Below are 23,914 nucleotides of genomic sequence, written 5' to 3'. Positions count from 1 at the left end.
TCTGACATCACAAAGACAGCCAGAGTACAGGATGTGATCTTCTCTGTGTGCTTTTCTCAGAGAGCATGGAGAGGGAGTGGTTCTGCTAAGTGGTAACATCTGTTTCCTCTCTCTCCAACTGACTGAGATTTGCATTATCAGAGATGGCTTGAGCCCTGGTAGAATGCCCAACTGTGATGGCAGGTTAACTGCAGAAGATTCTCATAAATATGCTAAACAGCCATTCTGCTTTTATTTCGGAAGGGAGGGGGAATTCTGCTATACAGGTAAAAGTAACAGCCAGTTGTGAAAAGTAGAGATTCAAGAAACTAGGGGAAATTGTTCCTTAGGTCTAATAAGGAACAGCTGGAAATTGGGAGGCGGGGTAACAGAGAAGAAGCTATTCCACAACATACAACTGCAGCCCTAGATCCTTCTTTGTTTCGATAACTAAACAAGAGTGTTTAAATGCTGCTTTCCTTTTCCAATAAGTACTGATTAGAATTAGAACAACATACTGAGTTGGCAGTTCGGTAGGTTTAGAGACTGACTGGAAAACCAAGTGTAAGTAACATTTGCCTTTAAAAAAAATCAAACTGAGGACCTGAAGTAAGAGGAGAGTTGTGATGCTCCCTTCTACCACTCCCTCCTGTACCTAACTGGGGAGGTTAGTGGAGAAGTGGAGAGGCAGAGGGATAGAGACTCTGTTCTTTGATCTCACCTATCACTTTTCACCATATGTTCTCTTGAGCCCTCCTTTTCGGTTGCTTTTGGGAACTTGCAGGCAGGAGGATTCTGGGGAAGTGGCTAACATACCCAAATGAGATGTGGTGGAGATGTCCCCAGAATCCCTTCTCTGTATGGAAGCTCCAGTGAGGGCGGCGGCAGAGGGGGGTTACTGTTCTCCTTGTGACCAGCCCAGCATTCAGCCTATCCTAACCCTGAGGAGAGCAGCAGGATCTTGTGTTGGCTGAACAAAGCTCTCTTCCCTGAAACCAGAAGAGTTTCCTCTTCCAATGGGCCAAGTGTTAACACACACAACTTTGACCTTTGCTACCAGCGATATTTCCTGGAGGCATGAGGGGAAGTGTGCATGTACAACCTTCACCCACAGTTCAACCCCACTTCCCAAACCATGCCTCTTTCCCATGCTCAGTGTCTTTAGAAAGAGAAAGACAAAGAGATTCACAAAGGGACTCAAGAGGGGTTGAGAGTAAGTGGCATAGCAGAATTCCCCTTACCAGTTCCCACCCATTTCTCCTAAGCTAGTGGCCTATAAATCCTGGAAAGGCTGGTAAAGTATCCTGAGAACTCATGGGATGTAGGGTCAGACCTCCACAGAAACCCCCTGTTAAGAGTTTGGGGCTAGAGGGGGAGCTTGCTCACCACATCAACTCTGAGCCATTGTAGCAACGGCATCAGGGGATGAACACAAGCTCTCCCCCCCCCCCTTCAGTGACAAATCCTCTATGGGTGGGGTATTGAGCTGAGTCAAAGGAAAGCAAACAGTGGGACATTTGCTTCCTTGCAGCCATCCATCTCTCCCCATGGAGATTGGCTGAGGTCTTTCACTTGTGTAGTGCTCTTCAGAGTGTCCCAGCACCTCCAGGTAGTATGTATTTATAACTGTTGACCTGAACCAGATTTTTTTTGGGGGGGGGGTTTACTGTGCACTTGCAAGGGACGCGGGTGGGACTGTGGGTTAAACCACAGAGCCTAGGACTTGCCGATCAGAAGGTTGGCGGTTCGAATCCCTGCAATGGGGTGAGCTCCCATTGTTCGGTCCCTGCTCCTGCCAACCTAGCAGTTCGAAAGCACATCAAAAGTTCAAGTAGATAAATAGGTACCGCTCTGGCGGGAAGGTAAACAGCATTTCCGTGCGCTGCTCTGGTTCATCAGAAGTGGCTTAGTCATGCTGGCCACATGACCCGGAAGCTGTATGCCGGCTCCCTTGGCTAGTAAAGCAAGATGAGCGCCACAACCCCCGAGTCGTCCGTGACTGGACCTAATGGTCAGGGGTCCCTTTACCTTTACTGTGCACTAGCAGGATATGTTTGAAAGTGGTAAGCAAGCTCTTTTTCACAGAAGCTTGTCTTACCATTACTCATCTCCTCACTGAAAAAAACCCACCACCGATGACATCTGCCTTAGCAGTAAAACTAAGCAGCACAAGCTTCTATTTCATCATACTCCACACACTGATTTCTGTTCTACAGGAAACCAAGAATACTTCAAAAGCAAGTTTCTTGTGTTTCCCTTTCTGTCTCCGGCTGTTTTATACATAGAATGACAAAAATGGTAAGGTATTGCATTCCACAAAGCCTTCATGTGAGCTCTACACAAATTCCTACTAAGTATTTTAATAGCTTATCCTTCCGTCTTGAAATACAGACCTGGTATGTAGAAACTGGAGAAGCAATATATGGCGTGATAGACGTCTGAGTGATCATTCTGTTTGTTGCAATACTGTATGGCGAATGATAAAATCTAAAAGCACAAACACTTTTATTAATACCTTTAAAAGGGTAGCCTACCATGGAATAACTTATGTTTATTAAGTCTCTGATTGTACATACCCATTTTGTAAAGCAGCTGTAGTTGGATCATACGTAAGTGTCATTCCAGCCTTTAGGGAAGGGACAAAACATATAATCAATGAAAAGACTGGCTACCACTCCAAACCAAAACATTAGCACTAGCCCATCTGTCTGAAATAGTCAAAGTTGCTCCAATGCCAGCACTGCCTTATGTTTTGTGAAATTTTGTTGGCACAAGTGATATGCAGTAAGTAACCTGCTTTGGATCTCCCTTGTGCATTAAAAGATTATGGACCCAATCCAGAGGCTTCTTGCATGGACACGGAGCTTCTGAATACACAAGGGCTTCCTCATTCCGTACAACACAAGGACAGTTTTGCTTCTGCTACATTGCAATGGCCACTCTGCAATTATACACCAAAGTACCATTGGACCCATGTGTGTATCCACTGTATACTTTTTCATTATTTTTATGTGCACCAAGAAACTTTTGTAATTAAGCAGCTTATAAATACCTTAAATAAAGAAAGTACCATCTCTTTTGAGAGGCTGTTGGCAAAATCTGCCTTGATGAAGACTCAAAAAGGCCCAGCTTGCATGCACATGAAACAATGTGCAGGAACACAGTTGAGATGTTAAATTATGTGCAATATGTTCTAGAGCGTTCTACTAGCAGAGTGGCAATTTCAGTTATTTGCAGCCATTTCATCGGGACGCCCAACTGGCTTCAGTGTTATTTGCCTTCAGACACCAGGTTAAAAGCTGGCTTTATAAAATAAGGGCTCTGGGGTCAGTGAATCTTGCTTTTCTAAAATGGATGGTTTTCTGCTTCCCTGGATTTCCCCTGATTAGATTATATCATGCTGATTTGGTTACAGATATTTGACTATTTATCTACTGACTTTGCTGGTGTTTTTTATTGAGTCTGTTTGTGAGCTACTATGAATTATTTAGGAAAAGTCAGCCTTAAAAAATACATAAAGGGAAATTAAAATACATTCATATAAAATATTTACAATGGGTTGCATTCATATAATTACAATGGGTTGTACTCAGTGTAGGGCTAAGGAGATAGAAATGTGTGTGTTCATTGAATTATCTCCCCTCCCTTCCCATAGTGCACTGTTCTGGTAGTTTTCCAGACCCTCAAGAACAGATTGGGGGGAGGGTGTGTAGGGGGAGAAGTACTGCTGGCGGGAAGTCCCATTGCACTCATGGGAACCCTAGCACTGGTTTCCACTAACACAGTAAGTTGGTTGAATATGGCCCAATATTTTAAACAGTGCATTTAAATATGTCAAGTAATGAAGTGGAATGAAGGATTGTAATATTCCATTGAACAATGCAGGAGGACGTCAAGGCAGCACAACTCTTTGCAACTATTATTTTCTTAATGCACATCCAAAGACACACATACACACACACACTGACTAAAGGTTGAGAGGAGGACTTACAAGTCTCACCTCGCCTTCTCGGTGCCATGCTCTTCCATTCTGTATATATTTGTTCTGATTCTGTCTCTTTTTTTGTCCTCCATCTGCAAACTTGCACAACAAAGGTTCTGCAGGAGCTAAAAAAACCCAAACCAAACCATTTAGGAATAGTCTAAATAATAACCTTTGTGATATAAAAGTAAAGTGCATTTCAAAAGTTGCCACTTGTGAAAAGATGTTACGTAGTAGGTTTCCCCCAAATTATTTTGCTTGGAAACTGTAACGTTCAGATACATTCGATAGTACCCAGTGATCCTTCCTTACAGTGTTTTCATGCATTCCCAAACATCCTGATTGCAAAGATTTGCTGTGTTTTAGTAGATACAAGCACTCCAACACAACTACATGTGACCTTCTTCTTCATTATTTTCATAACTGAAAAAGGATGGATACATAGATTAATTGACGTAATTTGGAAAGCCTGATTTCTTTAGGATGCATCAGAGTACACTGAGCTCTAGACTGAAGGAAGGGCCTGCAGTGTGGAATCTGTTTTGATCAAAAAAAAAAAAATAAGCTGACAAATGGTTTACACAGAATTCTTCCTTCATTGTAAGTTTCTGGTTGCAGATGTGTTATATACGAAGTCACACCTACGTGCTCTGTCACTTCATTGCTAGCAGCTAGTCCAACTCAACTTCATCCAAAAATACTGTATCTGAAACAAAAGTACATTTTTTTGCCTCTGGTATTAAATCTACTTTGGTTTATTCACTCATGCACTTAAGTGATTGATGTGCATATGTGCAATGGCCCTACTGAAACCAATGGGGTTAACTTCCAAACAAACAGCTTTAGGGCTGGCCATAAAAAAAGGCTGCATGTTTATTGTGCTACTTTATGCAACACATGAGAGAAACTAATTAGATACAGGTATTCACTGAACATTATTTACATAGGCGCTCTGGTTGGATTACTTATATAAATTTTAAATGAGGACACTATAAATTGCTCTCAGGACACACAATATATGTTCTGCCCTGCATTTCATATTTTCATAAGCCAGCAGAATCTTGGAAGGCTAACTCTGAGCTTTGCATTCAAAAGAAAAAGTGGCAAGTTATGAGCAGAAGCCACTTGAATCCATTTCTGTGGTTTCCATGTCTGGTCATTTCCTTAAATGAAAACACCCTTTGAGTGTTTCAACAGCATTCCTTTAACCATAGCTGCCAAGTTATCCCTTTTTTACAGGGATTTTCCCTTATGCTGAATAGGCTTCCTCGCGAGAAAAGGGAAAACTTGGCAGCTATGCCTTTAACTTACGTATTGTTCCAGTACCACAGATTTCTACAGAAAAGTGTTCACTGAGAGAGTAAATTACTTTTGACAACCGTGCAACTAGTAATGGTTAAGGGCATAGATACAAAGATGCTGCAAAATGGTTTGTGTGCTTTTTTTTTAACTCTTTCCACTGCGGAAGCCAGAAAGGTGACTTTCAGCATTTTCTGTCTTGTTTTATACAAGTATCATTGCATGATGAGCTGGCAGGTGGCATTTACTTAATCTGATAACATATGCAGGTGATCCATGCAAGCATTATTCCTATTTTACAGACATGAAACCCAGGCTGAAGAATTGAATTTACTAAGCAAGCTGGTAAAACGCAATAACCCACTCTCCAAGGTTCAAGTGCTCATGTCCTTCATTATAGTTCTTGTTCTGTTTTTGAAGTTTAACACAGGACAATTTCAGGAGTGGCAATGCTTGTCTCAGTCATACTCCATTATCTAAATGCACCACCTGCATCTGGCTGAAATAAAGTCCTTCTCTCTTTTTCCTCGTTATTCCTAATCACTGAGTGGAAATGCTTTTGTAGTCTTGGCTTGTCACACTTTTTGCTAACAATTTCCTTCCTCACAAATCTACAGTTAGGTAACATCCCAGACAATTCCCCTCCTGCTGTGGCAGGCACCCCCAAACTGCGGCCCTCCTGATGTTTTGGCCTACAACTCCCATGATCCCTAGCTAACAGGACCAGTGGTCAGGGATGATGGGATTTGTGGTCCAAAACATCTGGAGGGCCGAAGTTTGGGGATGCCTGTGCTGTGGTTTTGACAGCATTCTGGGTTGCACTTAAAATGGCAACTCACATTCTTATGTGCTGTTTTGGACTGAATCAGCAATGTACACTTGGGTTTTCAAACAAATATTTGATGACGTTCCCCACTAAAGGCTCCTGAGTAAAATTAGCAGTCACAGGATAAGAGGACAAGCCCTTTATGGACTGACTTTTCTCACAGTGGAAGGAATCCCCCCCCCCCAAGGACCTGTATTAGGACCAGTGCCTTTACACTTGTTCATAAATGATCCACATAAGCAGTGAGGCAGACAAGTCTGCATATGACACAGAATTATTCAGGGTGCTTAAAACCAGAAAGAGATTGCAAAAAAAGGGATTGCAAGCAGTTCCAAAAGTGAATGTATAAACTGAGTGAATGGGCATTAAAATGGCAAATGCTATTCAATATAAGTAAGTGCAAGATGGTGAGCACTGAAGCAAAAAATTTACTAACCCCACATTGATGGGGGTCTGGGATGGTGGTAAATGATCAGGACAGGGATGAGGTTATTATTATTGTTATTGTTATTATTATTAATATTTGTTAGTCACATTTCTAACATTGATTGTGATGAATTAATTGTTCAATGAAAATGTCAAACCAGTGTGGCAGTTATGAAAAATGCTAATTCTATGTTAGGGATCATTTGAAAGGGATCAAAAATAAAATTTGCCACTATCGTAATGCCCTTATTCAAATCTATGGTATAACTTCACCTGGAATACGGTGTACAATCTGGATCAGAAAGGATATTATAGAGCTGGGAAAAGTGCAGAAAACCAAAAACCAAAATGGCTGCAACTGGGCTAGTCCCACTATGAGGAAAAGTTACAATATCTTTTGGGGAGAGGCAGGGGAGTGAGTAAAGTGGGAAATGATAGACATTAAAAAAAGAAGGTAAGAGGTACGTTTTTATCCCACTCATACAGTATTAGGCCCCAGAGTCATCTAATGAAGATGACTGTTCGGATATTCAAAATGGCAAAAATGAAGTGCTTCTTCAAACAGCACACAGTTAAAACTATGGAATTTGCTACCATGAGTTAATGGAGGAGAATGCAATGGCTGCTAGTCAAGTTGGGGGGAAAAGATTGAGGCAAAAATATTCTAGCTCCACATATACATGGATGATGTCTGATCTGGTGGTGAGTGATGACTGATGGGGGAAGAACAGCAGGAGAGAGCTGTTGGGCTCCTATGCTTGCAGACTTCCCTTAGGCATCTGGTTGGCCTCTGAAGGAAACAGGATGTAAAAACATCCGGAGAGCACCAGGTAGTGGAAAGCTGCTTTAATGTAACCTGTGCCTGAGACTATGGCAGGAAGTGCAATCTTCAGAGTCGATCTGTTTGTGCACTCTGAAGTTTCAAACCCTACTAAAACTAAGTATGCACATATTTTTTTACCAGCTGGTCTAGTCTCCTTGGGTCTGCACAAGAATTTCCTGATCTGCTTCGCACTATCCAGGAGGCCAGACCTCCTTTCCTATAAAACTATTTAGCTATTCCACTTTCAGTTCCAGACTCTTGTTATTTTAGCTAAGCTGCACCATGACAACATGCTTTTCTTAAACAGATGTTCCTCTTCCTCCCACACCTATTCCATTGCCATCTTCTGGATTCTCCGTCCATTACAGCATTTCCCCCATCCAACTCACATTTGCCAATTTACCCTAATTTCTATTAAAGTTGGCGTTACATTTTCATGCTGCAGATTATTACTCGCCCTTTACCTGGGAAGAGCTTTGCTAATGGTGCATCTCATGAACTTGGGGGTGAAGCAATGCCTGCCCTCTCTCACAAACCCAAGAAACAAAGTGAAGGTCAAATGAGACAGATGACCGAAGAGACACATGGGGCTCCAGTAATATAACAAGGTCAGCTGAAGGCATATGTGTGTGCGCGCACATGTAATTATGAGGCAAGGAATGTGGTGTAGTGGAAAATGGCTTTGATAACCTGCTCTGAGAAAATGCTCATGCTGGGTAGCATACATTATGTGGTGGTCAGGGGTGGTCAGGGGAGAGGCCTCCATGTGGCACCACAAATAACCAACCATTCAAAATTATGCTGCAAATTCTATAACATCTGGGGAACTGCTATAGTTCAGTGGTACAGCATTTGCTTTGCATGCAGGAAAGTCCCAGGTTTAATCCTCGGTACCTCCAGTGCCCCACTATGAAGAATTAGCCATGTCCCTCCTAATAGCCTCAACCCAGATTTGTCACTAAGTCTGCTGCTATGTGTATAGGTAAAGGTAAAGGTGCCCCTGACCATCAGGTCCAGTCATGTCCGACTCTGGGGTTGCGGCGCTCATCTCGCTCTATAGGCCAAGGGAGTCGGCGTTTGTCCGCAGACAGCTTCCGGGTCATGTGGCCAGCATGACAAAGCTGCTTCTGGTGAACCAGAGCAGCACACGGAAACGCTGTTTACCTTCCCGCCGGAGCGGTCCCTATTTATCTACTTGCACTTTGATGTGCTTTCGAACTGCTAGGTGGGCAGGAGCTGGAACCGAACAACAGGAGCTCACCCCGTTGCAGGGATTCGAACCGCCAACCTTCTGATCAGCAAGCCCTAGACTCTGTGGCTTAACCCACAGCGCCACCTGGGTCCCTTGCTATTTGTATAGCTCCACCCAAATGGCCTCTAATGGCTTTGGAGATTGTTAAAGGCTAGTTCCTGTAATATGAGAACTGAGAGTTTCTTAGTAATGATAGGAGTATGGCACGGCAAGGATTAATTTACCTTGTCCCATCAAACTGTGTATTCTGCTGGTCAAAGTCAGGCTGCTCAAAAGTGGCTGGTTGCTAAGTCAGCCCAGTTACCTAAACAACAGGTGTTTGCAGTAACATCGGAAGTATATTATCTTTCTCTTTTTTTGCACTGGGGGCATCCTGGGAAATTCTACAATGAAACCTCATATTGAAGAATGTGTGGCTACCACCCACACCAGAGAGAGAGGGGGAGCGAGAGAGGGAGAGAGAACCAAAACATGGGATATAGTCTGAAGGTACATGAGGTCACGACCTTGCTGAAGTTCAGCTGGTCTGAGGATGGCCATTGCCTGGATGAACAATCACCAGTGAATCACATGTATGCAGCCTTGGGCTCCATGATGAAACAAAGACAGGATCAAAATAAAAATAAAGAATCCTTTCAGTAGCACCTTAGAGACCAACTAAGTTTGTCATAGGTATGAGCTTTCGTGTGCATGCACACTTCTTCAGATACCAAAGACAGGATATAAATGTAAGAAAAATAAATAAGTATGAATACCCTACCTTTGATTTCTTTCTTCACCTGAATTCTGACCATGCATGCTACCATGTCTCTTCTTTCTTATAGGATACAATTTTACCATCCCCAGAAAGTCAAAGAAAAGCACTATTTATTGTATAGTAAATTTCCTCTCTCACTTTGTTATTGTCTTCTGTCTTTCTGGTCATATTAATTTAATCCTATCCAGCAATAATCTGCTACTCCCTGGCAGAGGCTGATAGTAAAAGGGTGTTAACTCTTGGCTTCAAAAGAGCCCATAGTAAGAAGTGCAATCAATTATCATGAGCTGACAGCTTTCCCTCATAAGATGGGTTGGGACTCTCACAGCAGCAAATGAATAAATTAAGCTGCATTAGGAGAACGCCTTGTGGACCTTTCTTTGTTTCCTTGCTAATTTTTTTGCACTAGAAAGATGCAAGCTAATTTAGGCAGGAAGAGGGGGGATCTAAAATTATCATCTTCATCTGGTTCTATATTTGGGTATCAGGTTTTCCTATCAAGATTCATTCACCTTCAGCGCTACTGAACAAGCTCGCAAAGCCACAGGAAAAGGGGACTAATTAAAAATAGAAGCCTTATTTGTTCCCCTCCCTGCACACCTTATGTAGAACTATTTACAGCTGTTGGGAGGACCTGTGCCCAAAGCTTCAGAGCAATCCTTGTAAAGCAGTGGAATGTTACAATGCTCAGAGTAGCAATGGCCTATATTCAGGGTCTTCAATGTCCGGGCTCACATGGTTTTACAGAAAATGGGATAACTACAAGCACAGTAGTTGGATCACTGGAGTCAACAGCACCCTTAATCTATCTGCCCATACTCAGCAGCAGACTGGGGCTGTGTAAGACAAATTCAGAGAGCTACCTTCCCTTGTCAGAGTTACAGTATTCTCAGTGCTTCTCCTATTATATGCAAACCTCTATAATGTAAAGTAAATGCTGCTGTGATCACAGAAATACTACCAGCTATGTCCACTTGCTCAGTTCACAAGTTGCATGTGTCCTCATGAATGCACTCCGGGGATGATGGCTTGGATGTTCAAGTAAAGGTGTGTGAATTACCGGTAGTGTTGGATCTAGAAGCCCACTAGCCCACAGGGGAAGGACTCAAGGGAAAGGTAAGGAAGAAGAGATGTTTCCACATTCCTGAAATTTCTTCCTCGACCCCCCAAGGGCCTGAACAGCACAGAGTGTCCTTCCTCAGGGCTCCAGACAGTATGTAACATTGTAAGAGGGTTATTGTAGTGCTGTTCACCCTCCTTTTAGAAGTGGTGTTATGCAGGTACCACTTGCATAATCTAGTTACAGGAATCATTAGATTGTAACATTTTCAGAAGAATACGTAGACCTACCAGAAACTCCTGGGGGTGTTTTAATAAATTTCCCATTAAAATGAGCAATTACTGCTTCACATTTTTCTGTCGATTCCATCCTGTGTAAAAGACAAAAAAGAGATAACTGTGTAATATTAACTTGCACATGTTTTGCTTTCTTATTAGGTCACAATGACAAAGCCTCCAGCCCAGTTCAATCGTAATGACAAAATAAGGCTTGGGCAGTATGTGAATAAACTTATGACTTGTGCACTCCTTTCATCCCTTTGTGCACTATGATGTCTTTCCTCATGGCTTGCTGGCCATTGTTTGCCAGCACATGCAAAGAGGGCCAACTGCAGTTTTCTGACAAAAAGGGAGGCGGTGAATCTTAGTAGATGAACCCAAGGCTTGTTCCTGTGGTGCCAAACCAGGGAGAAAGGCCATAGCTCAGTGATAGAACACATGCTTTGAATGTAGTGTGTTCCTGGTTCACTCCCCAGAATGTATGGCTGGAAAATCTCCTTGAGAGATGCTATTGGTCAATATTGAGATGGATGGACCAGTGATCTGACTCATTATTAAGAAGCTTCCTATGGTTTATGTCTGTGTCCATATCTGTCTATCTCACTGTCTCTCCCTGGCTCCTCCTACAAGCTCTATGCAGTCCTTGCAACATTGTTGTATGTGTGTGAGAAGGATGCTTTAATTGTGTCTTTTGAAAAAAATTAATTTGGGGTATGTTTTGTGCTTTCCCCCAATCATTGCTCCACTATTAAAGACTGAAAGTAAACATTCAAATGACAATGTTTTTCTCATTGCACATTGGAACTATCTAAAAAGGAAATTCAACTTGTCTTGGGTACAGTTTTCCTTATTTAGTTTAACAGGATTCCTGTGTCTGTAATTACTAATTGAATTCAACTTCGTATATTACCTTTGTATGGATATGGCAATACTGGGTAATTATTTCTGAGTACCCATTGTGTAAGAACCCTTAAAACAACTGAGCCAATTAAAAACATGCAAAGAATAAGGCAGCAATATTAGGATTGGAATAGAAGGTAACTAACAACTTGTTTGATTGCAGTTTAATATTGTCTAATAAGTCAATATTGCCCTGGTGTCAGTCGTGTCCCACCTTTTAATTGCAAGAGAGCAATAAAATTCAAACTTCACCTTAAAGCAAAGGTGGTGTGAAAATCCTTTTTTCTTCAAAAGTCAAGGCCCCACACCCATTGCTCAGTCTTTACAAACCTCGTGCCCTTCAGCAGCTTTGGACTATAATTCCCATCAGCCCCAGCCACCATGCTGATTTAGAGTATAACATCTCATGTTCTTTAACCACAACCACCTTTAAATATACACTTTTGTCTTTTATGGCTGATACTTTAATAATAAGCTGTTGATGTCAATATTTGACATTTGAACAATTCTCTATTACAGTACTAATAGGTGTGTGCCATGCATCCTTGAATATTATTTGATGAATTAATATTTTGGTTAAATGATCAGTCCTACCATCTTTGTTTTGAGTTTCTTGTCATGGTAAAATACTGTTTTCTATTGCTAAGCACCTTCATTTTACTTTAACTATAATTGTTCTGAAGATACTATTCATGAAGCGATTTATAAAAGACAGCTACCATCGTACCTTGCAAAGCCAACCCCACGACTTGTGCCATTGGAATCACGAAGTATTCTTGTAGAGATAACTTGCCCAAAAGGTTTCAGCATATTCTCCAACTCTTGTTCATCCATTGAAAGTGGCAAATTGGAAATATATAGATTAGTTGGATCCTGCTCTTGTTGCTGAAAAAAAAGCAATAAAAATAATATTATTACTTTTTAGAAGAATATTGGAAATTTTGAACATAAAATTGTACCCATGAGACTTACTTTGCTGTGAAAGTCTCCACAATAAAGTGGTACCAACAGCAGTCAAAGCTAAATATGTAATTTTGAAGTCACTGAATAGCAGTCTCTCAAGACTTCCCTAGGAGATCAATGAAACTCTTCTAGAGAAACGGCTGTGGCCAAAATGTATGATTACATCTATTCATCGTTACTATCATTCACAGAATAAGCACTTCCTTCTTCTGACAACATAAGCCATTATCATCTCTAGAATTACATTCGTGGGAAAATCAATAGATAAAAAGGAATATATTTGCTGCACAATGGAAGGGCTTTTGCCATGCTGGATCCTGCATCCCTGAAAAAATTATCCCAATTTTAATCAGTTCACAAGTTCACTATTTCAAAAGTTCTGCAGAATAAAGTGGCTTTGCTCAGAGTTGGTAAATAAAAACCATGGCTCGGATTCAAAGATTCTGATGTACAAGTAGGAGACCCTTCTGCTCATAGGTTTTCTGTTGCCAATTTCCCCTCTAGAAATCCACCTCAGGACTTCTGTCCAACCCCCTGAAGCAAGCGAGGGCAGTTGTAGACAGAAAGGGAATCTGTATGTTTGCACTGGAGTATTTGGCTCTAACTTGTTTTACAAATCATGTTCGAGTGAGCTTGAGATAAAATAAAATAAAATAAAATAAAATAAAATAGAGCATGTATGATCAGGAGCTCTTTTTCTGTCTCCTGAAGCTGCCTTCCATATTTATATACACTATCTCATTCTCTCTTTGACAGGGAAGACTTAAGAAGTCATTGGCTCTATTTAAACATTATATAAAGATGCAGATTTATGAATAAACACATGACAACAGAATAGTACAAACACCCCCAAGGCGTTCATACAAAGCCGTAACAAATTTAAAGTGAGGGCAACTTCCATGCACGATCAGGCTCTGAGAATCCATTTAGCAAAGACTCATGAGAAGCACATGCTAGAAAGAAAGAAAGAAAGAAAGAAAGAAAGAAAGAAAGAAAGAAAGAAAGAGAAAAGAATAACATAGCAATGCTTTTAGGTAGAGAACACTTTTTGGCCTGTCCAAAAAATGCATCAGGCAGGAACACAGCAGTGGGTTTCTCAATGATGGCATCCACTTTATGCAATACAAAAAGCACCAACGGTGGTTTGTCTCAGTTACCTTTTAAATAACAAAAAAAATTTTTGGATAAGCATTCCCAGATCATTGATGCCAGCTTTTATTTCACCTTCCACACTGCATTGTGGATGTTTTATGATATTTTATAATACTGTTGTCCTGTTGCTCTTCCTGTAAAGATTTTTGAGATCATGTATCAAGATGTGCTGCTATGTTTCTGTTTTGAAGGGACTGTATTATTTTATTGCATTTATTATAGTTATGTTTAACACTGCACCGCATTGAATAATAAATTCAAGAAGTAAACTGGTCCTTGCAAAAGAAGATCTCCTGTGTTGGGCTTCTGCTAACAAAAATGGAGGGAAAGGTAACTTAGAACTAAAAGCTTTTGAGTCTGCTGAATTCACTTATTTGCTTTTCCTCAAGCATATCAAAACAAGGTTGATTTTAAGTTAGCGTTCTTCTGTATGTATTATGCATGTTATTATTCCTTAGGCACTCAAGGGGTTAAGTATCTAATAAGCATAAAGCTATGTTCAGCATTTATTAAGAAATGGGAACAGCCAGCCGTGAGCATCGACTTGAGAAGGGCAGGGGTGGCAAATGGGGGTGCGGAGTTGGAGAGAAGAGTAGTAACTGCATGGTGTAAAACTCCCAGTCATCATCTGAAACTAATTAACAAAAACTCCCTGTGTGTAGAACTGTTCCTAACATGCAAGAGGGGAAAAAAAAGGCCCAACAACTTGGCAGCATGATAAAACATCTGTTTTCTCTTCCATTGCAAAGGGTCACGGCTAACAGACAGCCATTCAGAAAACATGTGACCGAGGACTGTATGGAAGACCCTTTTGGCAAAAGGGATTCATTCCTAGCTGGCCTGGCTTCCCATGGAAGCAGTGCTCATGTGTATCACTGAAGATGATACACATGATACAGAGTTAAAAGTAAAACTATTCAGCTTCAGCTGCAGTGCTGTCAGTTACTGCTCTGACCCATTCAGCAAATGGGTTGAACTAGGCATCCATATATGGCAAAAAGGTTGCTTTATTTCTGGTCTGGAACAGCCACAAAAATGCATCAGTAAAAAAGAACTCCCAAGTCTACATGAGCTAATTATCAGGGCCCTCTCTCTTTAAAAAAATAAATAAATAAAATTAGCATGGTTATTGTTTTTGTTCATTGATCACAAGGAACTATTTAAAGGTACTTTGTTACAATGAATGCTGTTGTAATGCTAACAGCACGATTAATTGTTTAATCATATGGTTTTCGTCTTCACGCACATCCTGTTTTTCCTTTTAAAAAGTACATGAAGCATGAAGTTGAAATAATTGTGCTCCAAGACCGCTTAGAACACAGAGCTCACCCTTGAAATCACAATCTCTATAATTAGAAGTTTTCCCTCCTCCTGAACAAGTTGAAATACTAAGCCTCTTTTTTAAAAATGGTTGTATTTATTTAGTTTGGAATGGTGCCTCGTATTGCCTATATTGTGCAATAGGTGCACAAAATAGGAGGAAAGATAAGCAGAGGCAGAAAACATCATAACTGCAACAAAATTCATATGTTGTAGAAATTTGTATGGATGAATTGCAGCCACCGTGGGTATACCTCCTTGGCCTTTGAGGTCTGTGGGTGAATCCTTCATTCATGTTCCCAAATTTGTAGAGCCAAGTTGTAATATGAAGCTGGGCCTTTTTTTCTAGTTATCATGGAGTCTACATTGTGTAATTCTGTGTCTAGGAACATTGGCTATGTAGCCTCCTCTCATAGCTTCTGCTGATAAATTGTCATGCTTACAATAAAGCAATTGAAATTGATGGGTCTTATATTAGCCACAACTAACTTATTGATTTCAGTAGGTCTACTGTTAGCAAGGCTGGATCCAATCCAATCTGGCTGCTGTCATATAGGTGTCCCTCTCCTCTCACTTAATATTTTAACATTAACTGTTGCTTTAACAACTTTTGTTATGTTTTAATATACTTCCAAGCAGTTTTGCATTCTGTTTGCTCTGTAGAAAGGCTGTGACCCTCAGGAAGTTCCAAAAGATTAGTGGGGCATATTGCAGATTTCCTTAAAAGCCCATGTTAGTAGAAGCTCTCAGTATGCTGGGAGCACCAAAACAATATCCCAAGAAACACACCTTGCATTATCTAGTCAAATATAAAAAATGCCAGCAGAAGCAAAGTTAACATGGTATGGCAACATTTTCAGTAGGAATGATTGATAATCCTTTCTGGTTCATAGAACTTGATTACATTGCAATGGCAGGGGAGAAAGTGCCATGTATATCATGGTTCAGTATGTTACTTGCTTCCCAACAAGGGATATACATAGGTAGTGAAGTGAAATGATGCTCATGTAACTCTTTCAAAAACTTGCCACCTGAGGAAAGATTGCGCCCCCATCCCCCAAATGATCTAAGTATTGCAGGAGGAAACGTGTGTAGCAACCAACAATAATATGGGAGTCTTCGGCACATTAGTTCAATCATGACCAAATTATTCCCCAGCTTGCAACTCAGTGCTGACAATCACAATCTAGTACCTCATTCATTCATTCACTGCATTCATATATGCCAGGGTAGGCAACCTAAGGCCCATGGGCCAGGCGTCATAGCAGAACTGTTTAACCCTTTAGCAGCTCTGATACTCTTCACAGATATATGCCTTTCTGTGTGGGTGCCCAAGGCAGATTATGATTCTAAAGGACTAAAACAAAGTTAGCTCGATGGGAGGGGACAGTCCCACTGGAGCAGGCCCTAATGTTGTCTGTGCCTGCCTCCCTAGCCCAGGCATACCCAAACTTCGACCCTCCAGATGTTTTGGACTACAATTCCCATCTTCCCCGACCACTGGTCCTGTTAGCTAGGGATCATGGGAGTTGTAGGCCAAAACATCTGGAGGGCCGCAGTTTGGGGATGCCTGCCCTAGCCTCTTCTTCCTCCTCACAGGGAAGACTGTGCCGGAAGAGAAGTCTTAACCTCATAGAGCTTAGCACAGGCACCCCCAAGATGTTTTGGCCTACAACTCCCATGATCCCTAGCTAACAGGACCAGTGATCAGGGATTATGGGAACTGTAGTCCAAAACATCTGGAGGGCCGGAGTTTGGCGGTGCCTGGCTTAGCACAAGATCCCTCGATTCAATTCCATCACGGAACTTTCAGCACTGCTACTAGAAAGCTTCACTGAAACAGAAAAATGGTGTGCCATTCATACTGGTCTTAAATCTATGTATGAACACAAAAGACAGTATCTGCTTCCTGATTATTGTAGCATTCAAACAAGACAAGCAGCATGGCTGAAAGGGGCCTTTATTTTTCGCTAGACTATGGTACAAGAACATAGCTGAGCAAATCTGAAACAGGGTTTCTTTTCAATTCATGAGAATGGAGACATTCCTAAGTGCCTTTTGGATAAGAGGACAACCCTTTGTATGAAGATGTTCAGGGCTTTGTTAAGAAAACAATGCAATGAGACCTTTTAGAAGCTCCACGTGTATTCCACTAACTTTATTTGAGAGGACCACAAAAGCCAAAAGCATTCATGGAAAAAAAATCAAAATAAATACTTTTCATTTTGTAAGAGGAACTCTCAATTAATTAAATTGATGGGCATATACTGTAGGCATGTTCAGACCTCATTTTAACATTACATTGAGCTCATGGAAATTAGGTGGAGTAGGCAAACTAACACAATAAACTTAAGAAGTACACTTGAGTTCACGTAACATGAATCCAAGAGACCAAGCAGTGGTCCAGAGTAAGTATGTTGTAAGAGATATCTCACTCTTCTGTCTACGCCCGGTGATGTTCTGGTGTTTATGTAAATATAATTGTGTGTGTATGTCATGATATTAGAGTAATTAAAGTAAATGCGTAGGTATTTATGGTATGTAAGTTAAGGTATGTGTTAGGCTGGGAGAAGGAGAGAGTTCTTGGAATGCTGGAAGTGAGTGGTGACTGAATAGAAGTTTGAGAAGGAGCCGCAACACTGGTGCGAGACTGTTCAAAGAATAAGTTGAGTTTCAGACTGGGTGGTAGTTGGAGTGAGAACTGGAGGTGTTTAGATAGTGTTTGGGTGGTGGTAGCAGGGTTGGTGGAATAGAATAGTATTAGCACTACATAACCATTGCTTTATATGTAACAAAGTACTGTTAAAAAAAAGATAAAACATAACAGAAACCATACCCTTCTGTGCACTAAGTGATCACATAACTTCTGTTTTAATAAAATTATTGTATTGCACCACATGCCACTTATTACATTAGAGATGGGAAGGATTCAGGTACATCGTATGTGGGTTGGCAGTAAGATTAAAGGGAGTTTACAGAAAGCCATTAGAAGCCCAGCTCAGAGCTGTACCCTTTGCAATGAATGAGAAGGTGGTAGAGGGGAGTAAGGAGATTAGTCTGCCAGATGACAAAAGCAACATAGGAACAGGACAGAAAATACCATAACCCTAAATGAAACTGCTAAGGGCCCACAGGGAAAACTTTAAGCTGTCTCATAAGCAATTTGTTTATAAAAGCAAACATACTATATATTTTAAGATTACACAGCACACCCAGATATCAAGATACAGCATCAATAGCCGTTATTAAAAATAGGAAATGTTTTGTTGAACAGCAAACACATTAAAATGTCATCTCCTGAACCCTGTCATTTATATAACAATGTTGTCAGCTGTCTAACTTTATAGCCCTGACCCCTTTAAGCAGCCAACATAACGGTAAATTATGGTTCCTTGCATTACACAAAAAATTAAGCTTTACCTATGGGCTAAAACTAGATTTCCTTCTTGACACAGGTTAGTAAACATGGTGCTCAGTCTACAGCAAACTAGATGTACGGGTTCTAGGCTAGTGTTCTCTCTGACATGTTAGCTTTCTGTGTGAGGAGATTTTCAAAATAAGCAAGCAAAGGAACCTTGAACCTTGTAAGCTTCTGTCTGCAATGGTTCAAACCACACACAGATTTATCCTCTCCGTCAGACTAGGTCCAGGCCTATAATCTAGAAAATGTAGTCTCTGCATGCCTGAACCAGGATGACATCTCTGGTTAGCAGAGGCGTAGCAAGCCCAGGTGGTACCTGGTGTGGAATTTGTCACCCCTCCACGCTGCTTTGCCGAGGCGCTGGCAAAGCTGCACCCTCTTGGGAGCCAAGGCTCCTATCCGTCCTCCTCAATCCCTCCCTGGCTTGCTGTAAAGTGGCAAAGCGGGAGCCGCTTACAGCGAGCCAGGGTGGGAGGGAGGCTGGGAGGGGGGGGCTGGCTCACTGTAAGTGGCTCCTGCTTTGCCGCTTTACAGCAAACCGGGCAGGGAGGGGGAGCAGTGGCTCCGGTCCGCCTCTCCCTGGCTTGTTGTAAAGCGGCAAAGCAGGAGCCGCTTACAGCAAGCCAGGGAGGTAGGGAGGCTGGGAGGGGCAAGATCCTCTGCTGGCGGCTGCACCCACGAATAGAGGATCCTCTACATGCAGCTGTGGCAGCGTGATGTCTGCTCACGCTGCCGTGGTGGGGCACCGCCTTGTCACCCCCGGAGACGTGCCACCGGGAGCGCACCGCCCTCACCGCCCCCCCCCCCGTTGCGACGCCACTGCTGGTTAGCCAACTCTGCTATTCACATGTGAAGTACATTTTCCTTTCTCTCCCCTTTGCTGACAGAAACTCTGCTCATTCCGAATACTATGGCATTAATGCTTATTACCCTTCATATATTATAAGGGTGATGAAACACATACACATAGTTCTGAGCACTGTTGCCTTTTCAGATTTCTATCCTCTTGTACCTCCAACTTCTGTTTGAAATTTAAGAGCATACCCACAAACACATTGCTGCTATTGAAAGCATCACCACCCAAATTCACACAAAGAGGGCTCCTTAACATTGGAGACAAATGTGCACTATTTCCAGTTTTTGTTTTGTATGTGCCTCTCACCCCTCACGTCCCTAGATATTAAATATTATGACACCACTATTAACACAGAAACCCACAGAACAGCCATAACGCAAGAAAAAAATCTAGTAAGAGCAAGTGTACATGCATGTGATAAAATGTGCATTAAGTAATAGACATATGGTTTTCATTTTGCTGTCCTGGAACTAATCCAAGGACATTTCAGGTTATTAGCTCCACTGTTCCTCAGTGGAGAATTTGGAAAAATATTGCCTAAGCTGAAAAAAGCCACCCTGGTTTATACATTACTCAAGAAGCAGCAGAATGGACAAGAAAGGTGTGCCAGATTAGTTTCATATTTAATCATTCTGAGGGGCTCTCACATTATTTAGTCACTTGAATATTTTAGAAAGTACTATGCTTTCAAACTTGGAAGGATAGGCTTTAATGAATAATTGCAATATATGTGCAGAAGATCTGCATCACTCATAGTTTACAATAGTTCCCATTATTGACAGCTGCCTGTATTATAATCTGTCACAACTGCACAAAGATAAGGACCCAGACAGCAAAAGATTGGAGGATCAAAACATGGGAAATAGTAAATACAATAAAGTTAACTAACCTTGTGGAAAAGTGAGGTATGTGCATAATATATTAGTGTACCAGAGTACAGGAGAACATACTTTTCAGGATGTTGCAAGTCACTTAAGAAATTATATATATTCTGTTTAGGTCAACAGTATTGTTGGAATAGATTTGCTATTACAATGTGTTGGCAGCCGATGACCATGCATCCCAGAGAGTTCTGTTACCTTTATATCTATACCATTATGTCTATACCATTAATGTATCTCTTTGGTTGTAATTATATTTTGACTGGCTTATAGTTTGATAACAACAAGAGCAACCACCACCAATGGCTCCCACTTTCTGGTCTTATGAAAGTTTGACATATAAATAAAGACTATTTACACTGCTCTATTCTAACTCTGCAAAGATTCACACTCTTCAGCCATTTTCTACTTCTTTCATTTCAAATGCCATTAATGCAGAGGTAAACGCTGAATTACCATTGGAAGTGCATGCATGTTTTATTTCATCCATGTTCAAATATATGAAAGGATGTCATATGGAGGAGGGAGAAAGGTTGTTTTCTGCTGCTCCAGAGAAGTGGACACGGAGCAATAGATTCAAACTTCAAGAAAGAAGATTCCACCTAAACATTAGGAAGAACTTCCTGACAGTAAGAGCTGTTCGGCAGTGGAATTTGCTACCAAGGAGTGTGGTGGAGTCTCCTTCTTTGGAGGTCTTTAAGCAGAGGCTTGACAGCCATATGTCAAGAATGCTTTGATGGTGTTTCCTGCTTGGCAGGGGGTTGGACTGGATGGCCCTTGTGGTCTCTTCCAACTCTATGATTCTATGATTCTAAGTGGGGGAATATGCTTTAGATAAAATACTGTAAAGTGTTTTGCTGCTATAACCAATACAAAATTTTCCAGGAAATGGCAGGGACTTTCTATTTAATGAAGTTCAGATTCTGAAGAAAGTCCCCACCCCCCACCCCGCTGTTCAGTTCTTTCCACAAGAGTGCTCTTTCTCCTAATTTATATGCATTCTGTTGGCAATCTTTGGCCTTTGTAAAATGGGAACATTTGTAGCATTACTCAGGCTGACTTGGGTTTTATCAGATTACGTTTCCTTTGGTGGCTGAAAAGGCTGGTTCTAGATCAGCAGAACCTGACAAAAATACCGCAATTTATTTTTTTGTGAGTGAACCATGCCTGACATTTGGCTTCCTCCATCTCCAAAGTAAGCCATTTTTCCCAGTCCAAGTTCCATATGCTAGGCTGGAGTTGCAATTATTTACAAGAATTTGCCACTCACTGCTTTATATTTGCAAGCATCTTCATACTGGAGTACTATATGACCTCAGAACACTGGTTGTCATACTATAGAGCTTGGTCCTTTGGTTCCTGATTAACTTGCATATTATACACATAACCAAGTCAACATACCTGTCTTTTGGGGGAGTAAGAAGGGTGATGGGTAAATAGGCCTTAACGAGGACAACTGCACTTCCCCCCAAATATAAATGCAGCATAAACAGCAGAGTTGAAAACTGTTGTGTTCCATCTTTTGAAAACAAGAAACAACGCATGTTTCATTGTCATAACAAGCTGCTGAGAATATGTGCCTGGTAGTGACATAATTTTTGTCTTGATGGTTAGCTTAGTATTACAAGTGGCACCTGCTGAGCAGTCTGTCTTCACTGGGCTGTTTGGAGATTTCATCTTCCCTTACTTTTCTTCCTAAAGGTTTGTTGTTGCAAACCTTGGGGTTTCCCCTCCTCTACTGATACCTCCTTTCTCTGCGTTGTTGTGCTGTTTTGGCTACATTAAGCAACAACACTCATGCCTGAAGAGTGGAATTAGAGGGAAAGATTCCAGGCATGCTCTGTAAGGTAGCCAAAAGTGGTGACTACTTCCTGAGTAAAGTGTTTAGTTTCTCTTCAAGTGACAAATTGTCATCACTATAGATCTATGGTATCAAAATCTAACTACCCCAGGAGTAGTCCTGTCAAAAGTCATCCTAGGCGATGGTTTAAGACCTTGCCCCATGAGCATGTTTTGTTTTTAAAATGATGGAGGACTTCAAGTACACATGAGTAGGTCCATGATGAGAAGACATTAATTTCATGCCAGGAAGGATCCACTATCACCAGAGTGTAGAGCAGGGGTGAGGAATCTGTTGCCCTCCAGGTGTTGCTGGACTACAACTCTTTTATCATCCCCAGCCAATATGGTCAGCAGTGAGGGATGATGGGAGTTCAAAAGTCCAACAATAACTGGAGGCCAGAAGTTTCTGGGGTTACTCTAAAAGTGGTCCAAATGCATTTATCTTACCTTTGCCATCTGTGCTTGGACTCCAGTGGCCTTCAGAGCGGATACTGCTTTCTGAGCTGCGGCTGGACTGTCAAAGTCTACAAAACCATAACCTGGAATTTAAAACATCGCTTATTTATTGGGTGAGAAAAGCCTAAATCTTCACTTTCAATTTCATCTGAAAGCTTAAGGGCAGTGGCTTATAATGTGCATGTTTTATTTCATCCTCATAACCACCCCCTGAAAAATTAGGATGAGGAAATAGTGTCTATGAAAGCACACACTGCATCGTTTTCCTGAGCTTCCAGAAGGCTTTTTTTCCCTTTAACAGTTTCTACTGTACAATTCACTAGAAAAGAGATGTTGTCTTAGTTTGAAACATTTCATATTGCAAAAAACAAATATCTGAGACATTTGTTTGGATTTGGTTGTTTATTGGCACATGCTCCATTTACTGCCTATAATGATTCCTTGTTCAGTGCCATATATAAGGCTATCACTTGTAGCCTTTTACAAAAATTGTATATGCACATTATTCGCACATCTACTGAATATACAATATACAATGGGCATTCATCCATGAATGGTGATATCTCATCATGAAGACAATGCCCAAATGTATTTAGCCCATATTTGTTGCTAACCCTTATTTGCACCGAAATATGACTGCAATATCACTAAATACAACAATCTGCTTATCGAGATTTTTTTAAATAAAAAAATAAACATGCTATTCTTGGGCTGGTTCATACTTGCACCATGTATTCATGGTTTAGTGCTTATGTTGGCAAGCTTCTGAGAGATTTAGCAAGGAGTAGGGCCTGCATGCTCCCCATCACCCACATGGCAAAGACTAGTTTGAAAGAACCATGGGTGAGCAACATGCATGAACCAAGAATCCTGGTTTAAAACAAGCAACAGGCGGTTACAACAAGCCAGCTTCATAAACCATGGTTTGAAGTGGGCTTATTTAGCAACTAATCATTGGTTGTTGTAAACCGGGGTGTAATACGAAGCAGATATTCTTTGAAACGAAAAGTAAATTAGGAAGATGCAGCCATGCAGGAAGATGTGAGGAAGTGGATGTGTCCGAGCTCATTAAAGCTTGCTCATGGTTTTGAGTGCTTTGTGCAGACCAGCAGATTTTCACTACATGCAGTTAAATTAAAAGGAGGAATGCACGCTGTCTGCTTGGGTGGACACACTCAGTGCAGTCATCCTAGATGGGAATTTGGAAATCTTTATTAAACCCAGTCAAGAATTAGATGGCAACTGGGAGTGCCCCCATATACTATATTAAAGAGACTTGTTTTGCAACTTATTATATGTTCTTTATTGATGAAGTTCGTGATGGTAAAACAGAGGGGATTAAGCAGTCTTTTCGATGGTGGAACCCATACCCTTCCCTGAGCAATAAGTTGCTGAATACCCTTTTATTTACTTTTGCCTTTGTTGGCCCTTGATGTCCATT

At 41.2% G+C, this 23,914-nt stretch overlaps 1 protein-coding gene across 6 annotated transcripts in view; it reads right to left on the bottom strand.

Annotated features, from left to right (window-relative positions):
- Positions 1-23,914, bottom strand: part of RBMS1 (RNA binding motif single stranded interacting protein 1) — a 115,908-nt gene that overhangs the window by 9,992 nt on the left and 82,002 nt on the right. For 3 of the 6 annotated variants that reach the window (XM_035132425.3, XM_035132408.3, XM_088661153.1), the window contains exons 4-9: positions 22,465-22,556; positions 12,310-12,467; positions 10,695-10,774; positions 3,971-4,086; positions 2,556-2,605; positions 2,373-2,466 (exon numbers count right to left, since the gene is read on the bottom strand). In XM_035132425.3, the coding sequence (XP_034988316.1) occupies positions 2,373-2,466; positions 2,556-2,605; positions 3,971-4,086; positions 10,695-10,774; positions 12,310-12,467; positions 22,465-22,556 (590 nt within the window). The remainder of the gene's footprint in view (positions 1-2,372; positions 2,467-2,555; positions 2,606-3,970; positions 4,087-10,694; positions 10,775-12,309; positions 12,468-22,464; positions 22,557-23,914) is intronic. The other 3 variants (XM_035132434.3, XM_035132416.3, XM_088661157.1) reach the window with 1 other exon arrangement.

Source organism: Zootoca vivipara, chromosome 1, assembly GCF_965207765.1.
Source record: "Zootoca vivipara chromosome 1, rZooViv2.hap1.1, whole genome shotgun sequence".
In the NCBI taxonomy this organism is placed as follows: domain Eukaryota; kingdom Metazoa; phylum Chordata; class Lepidosauria; order Squamata; family Lacertidae; genus Zootoca; species Zootoca vivipara.
Note: the sequence above shows the minus strand (reverse complement) of the source record. Positions and strands in the feature narration are given on the sequence as shown.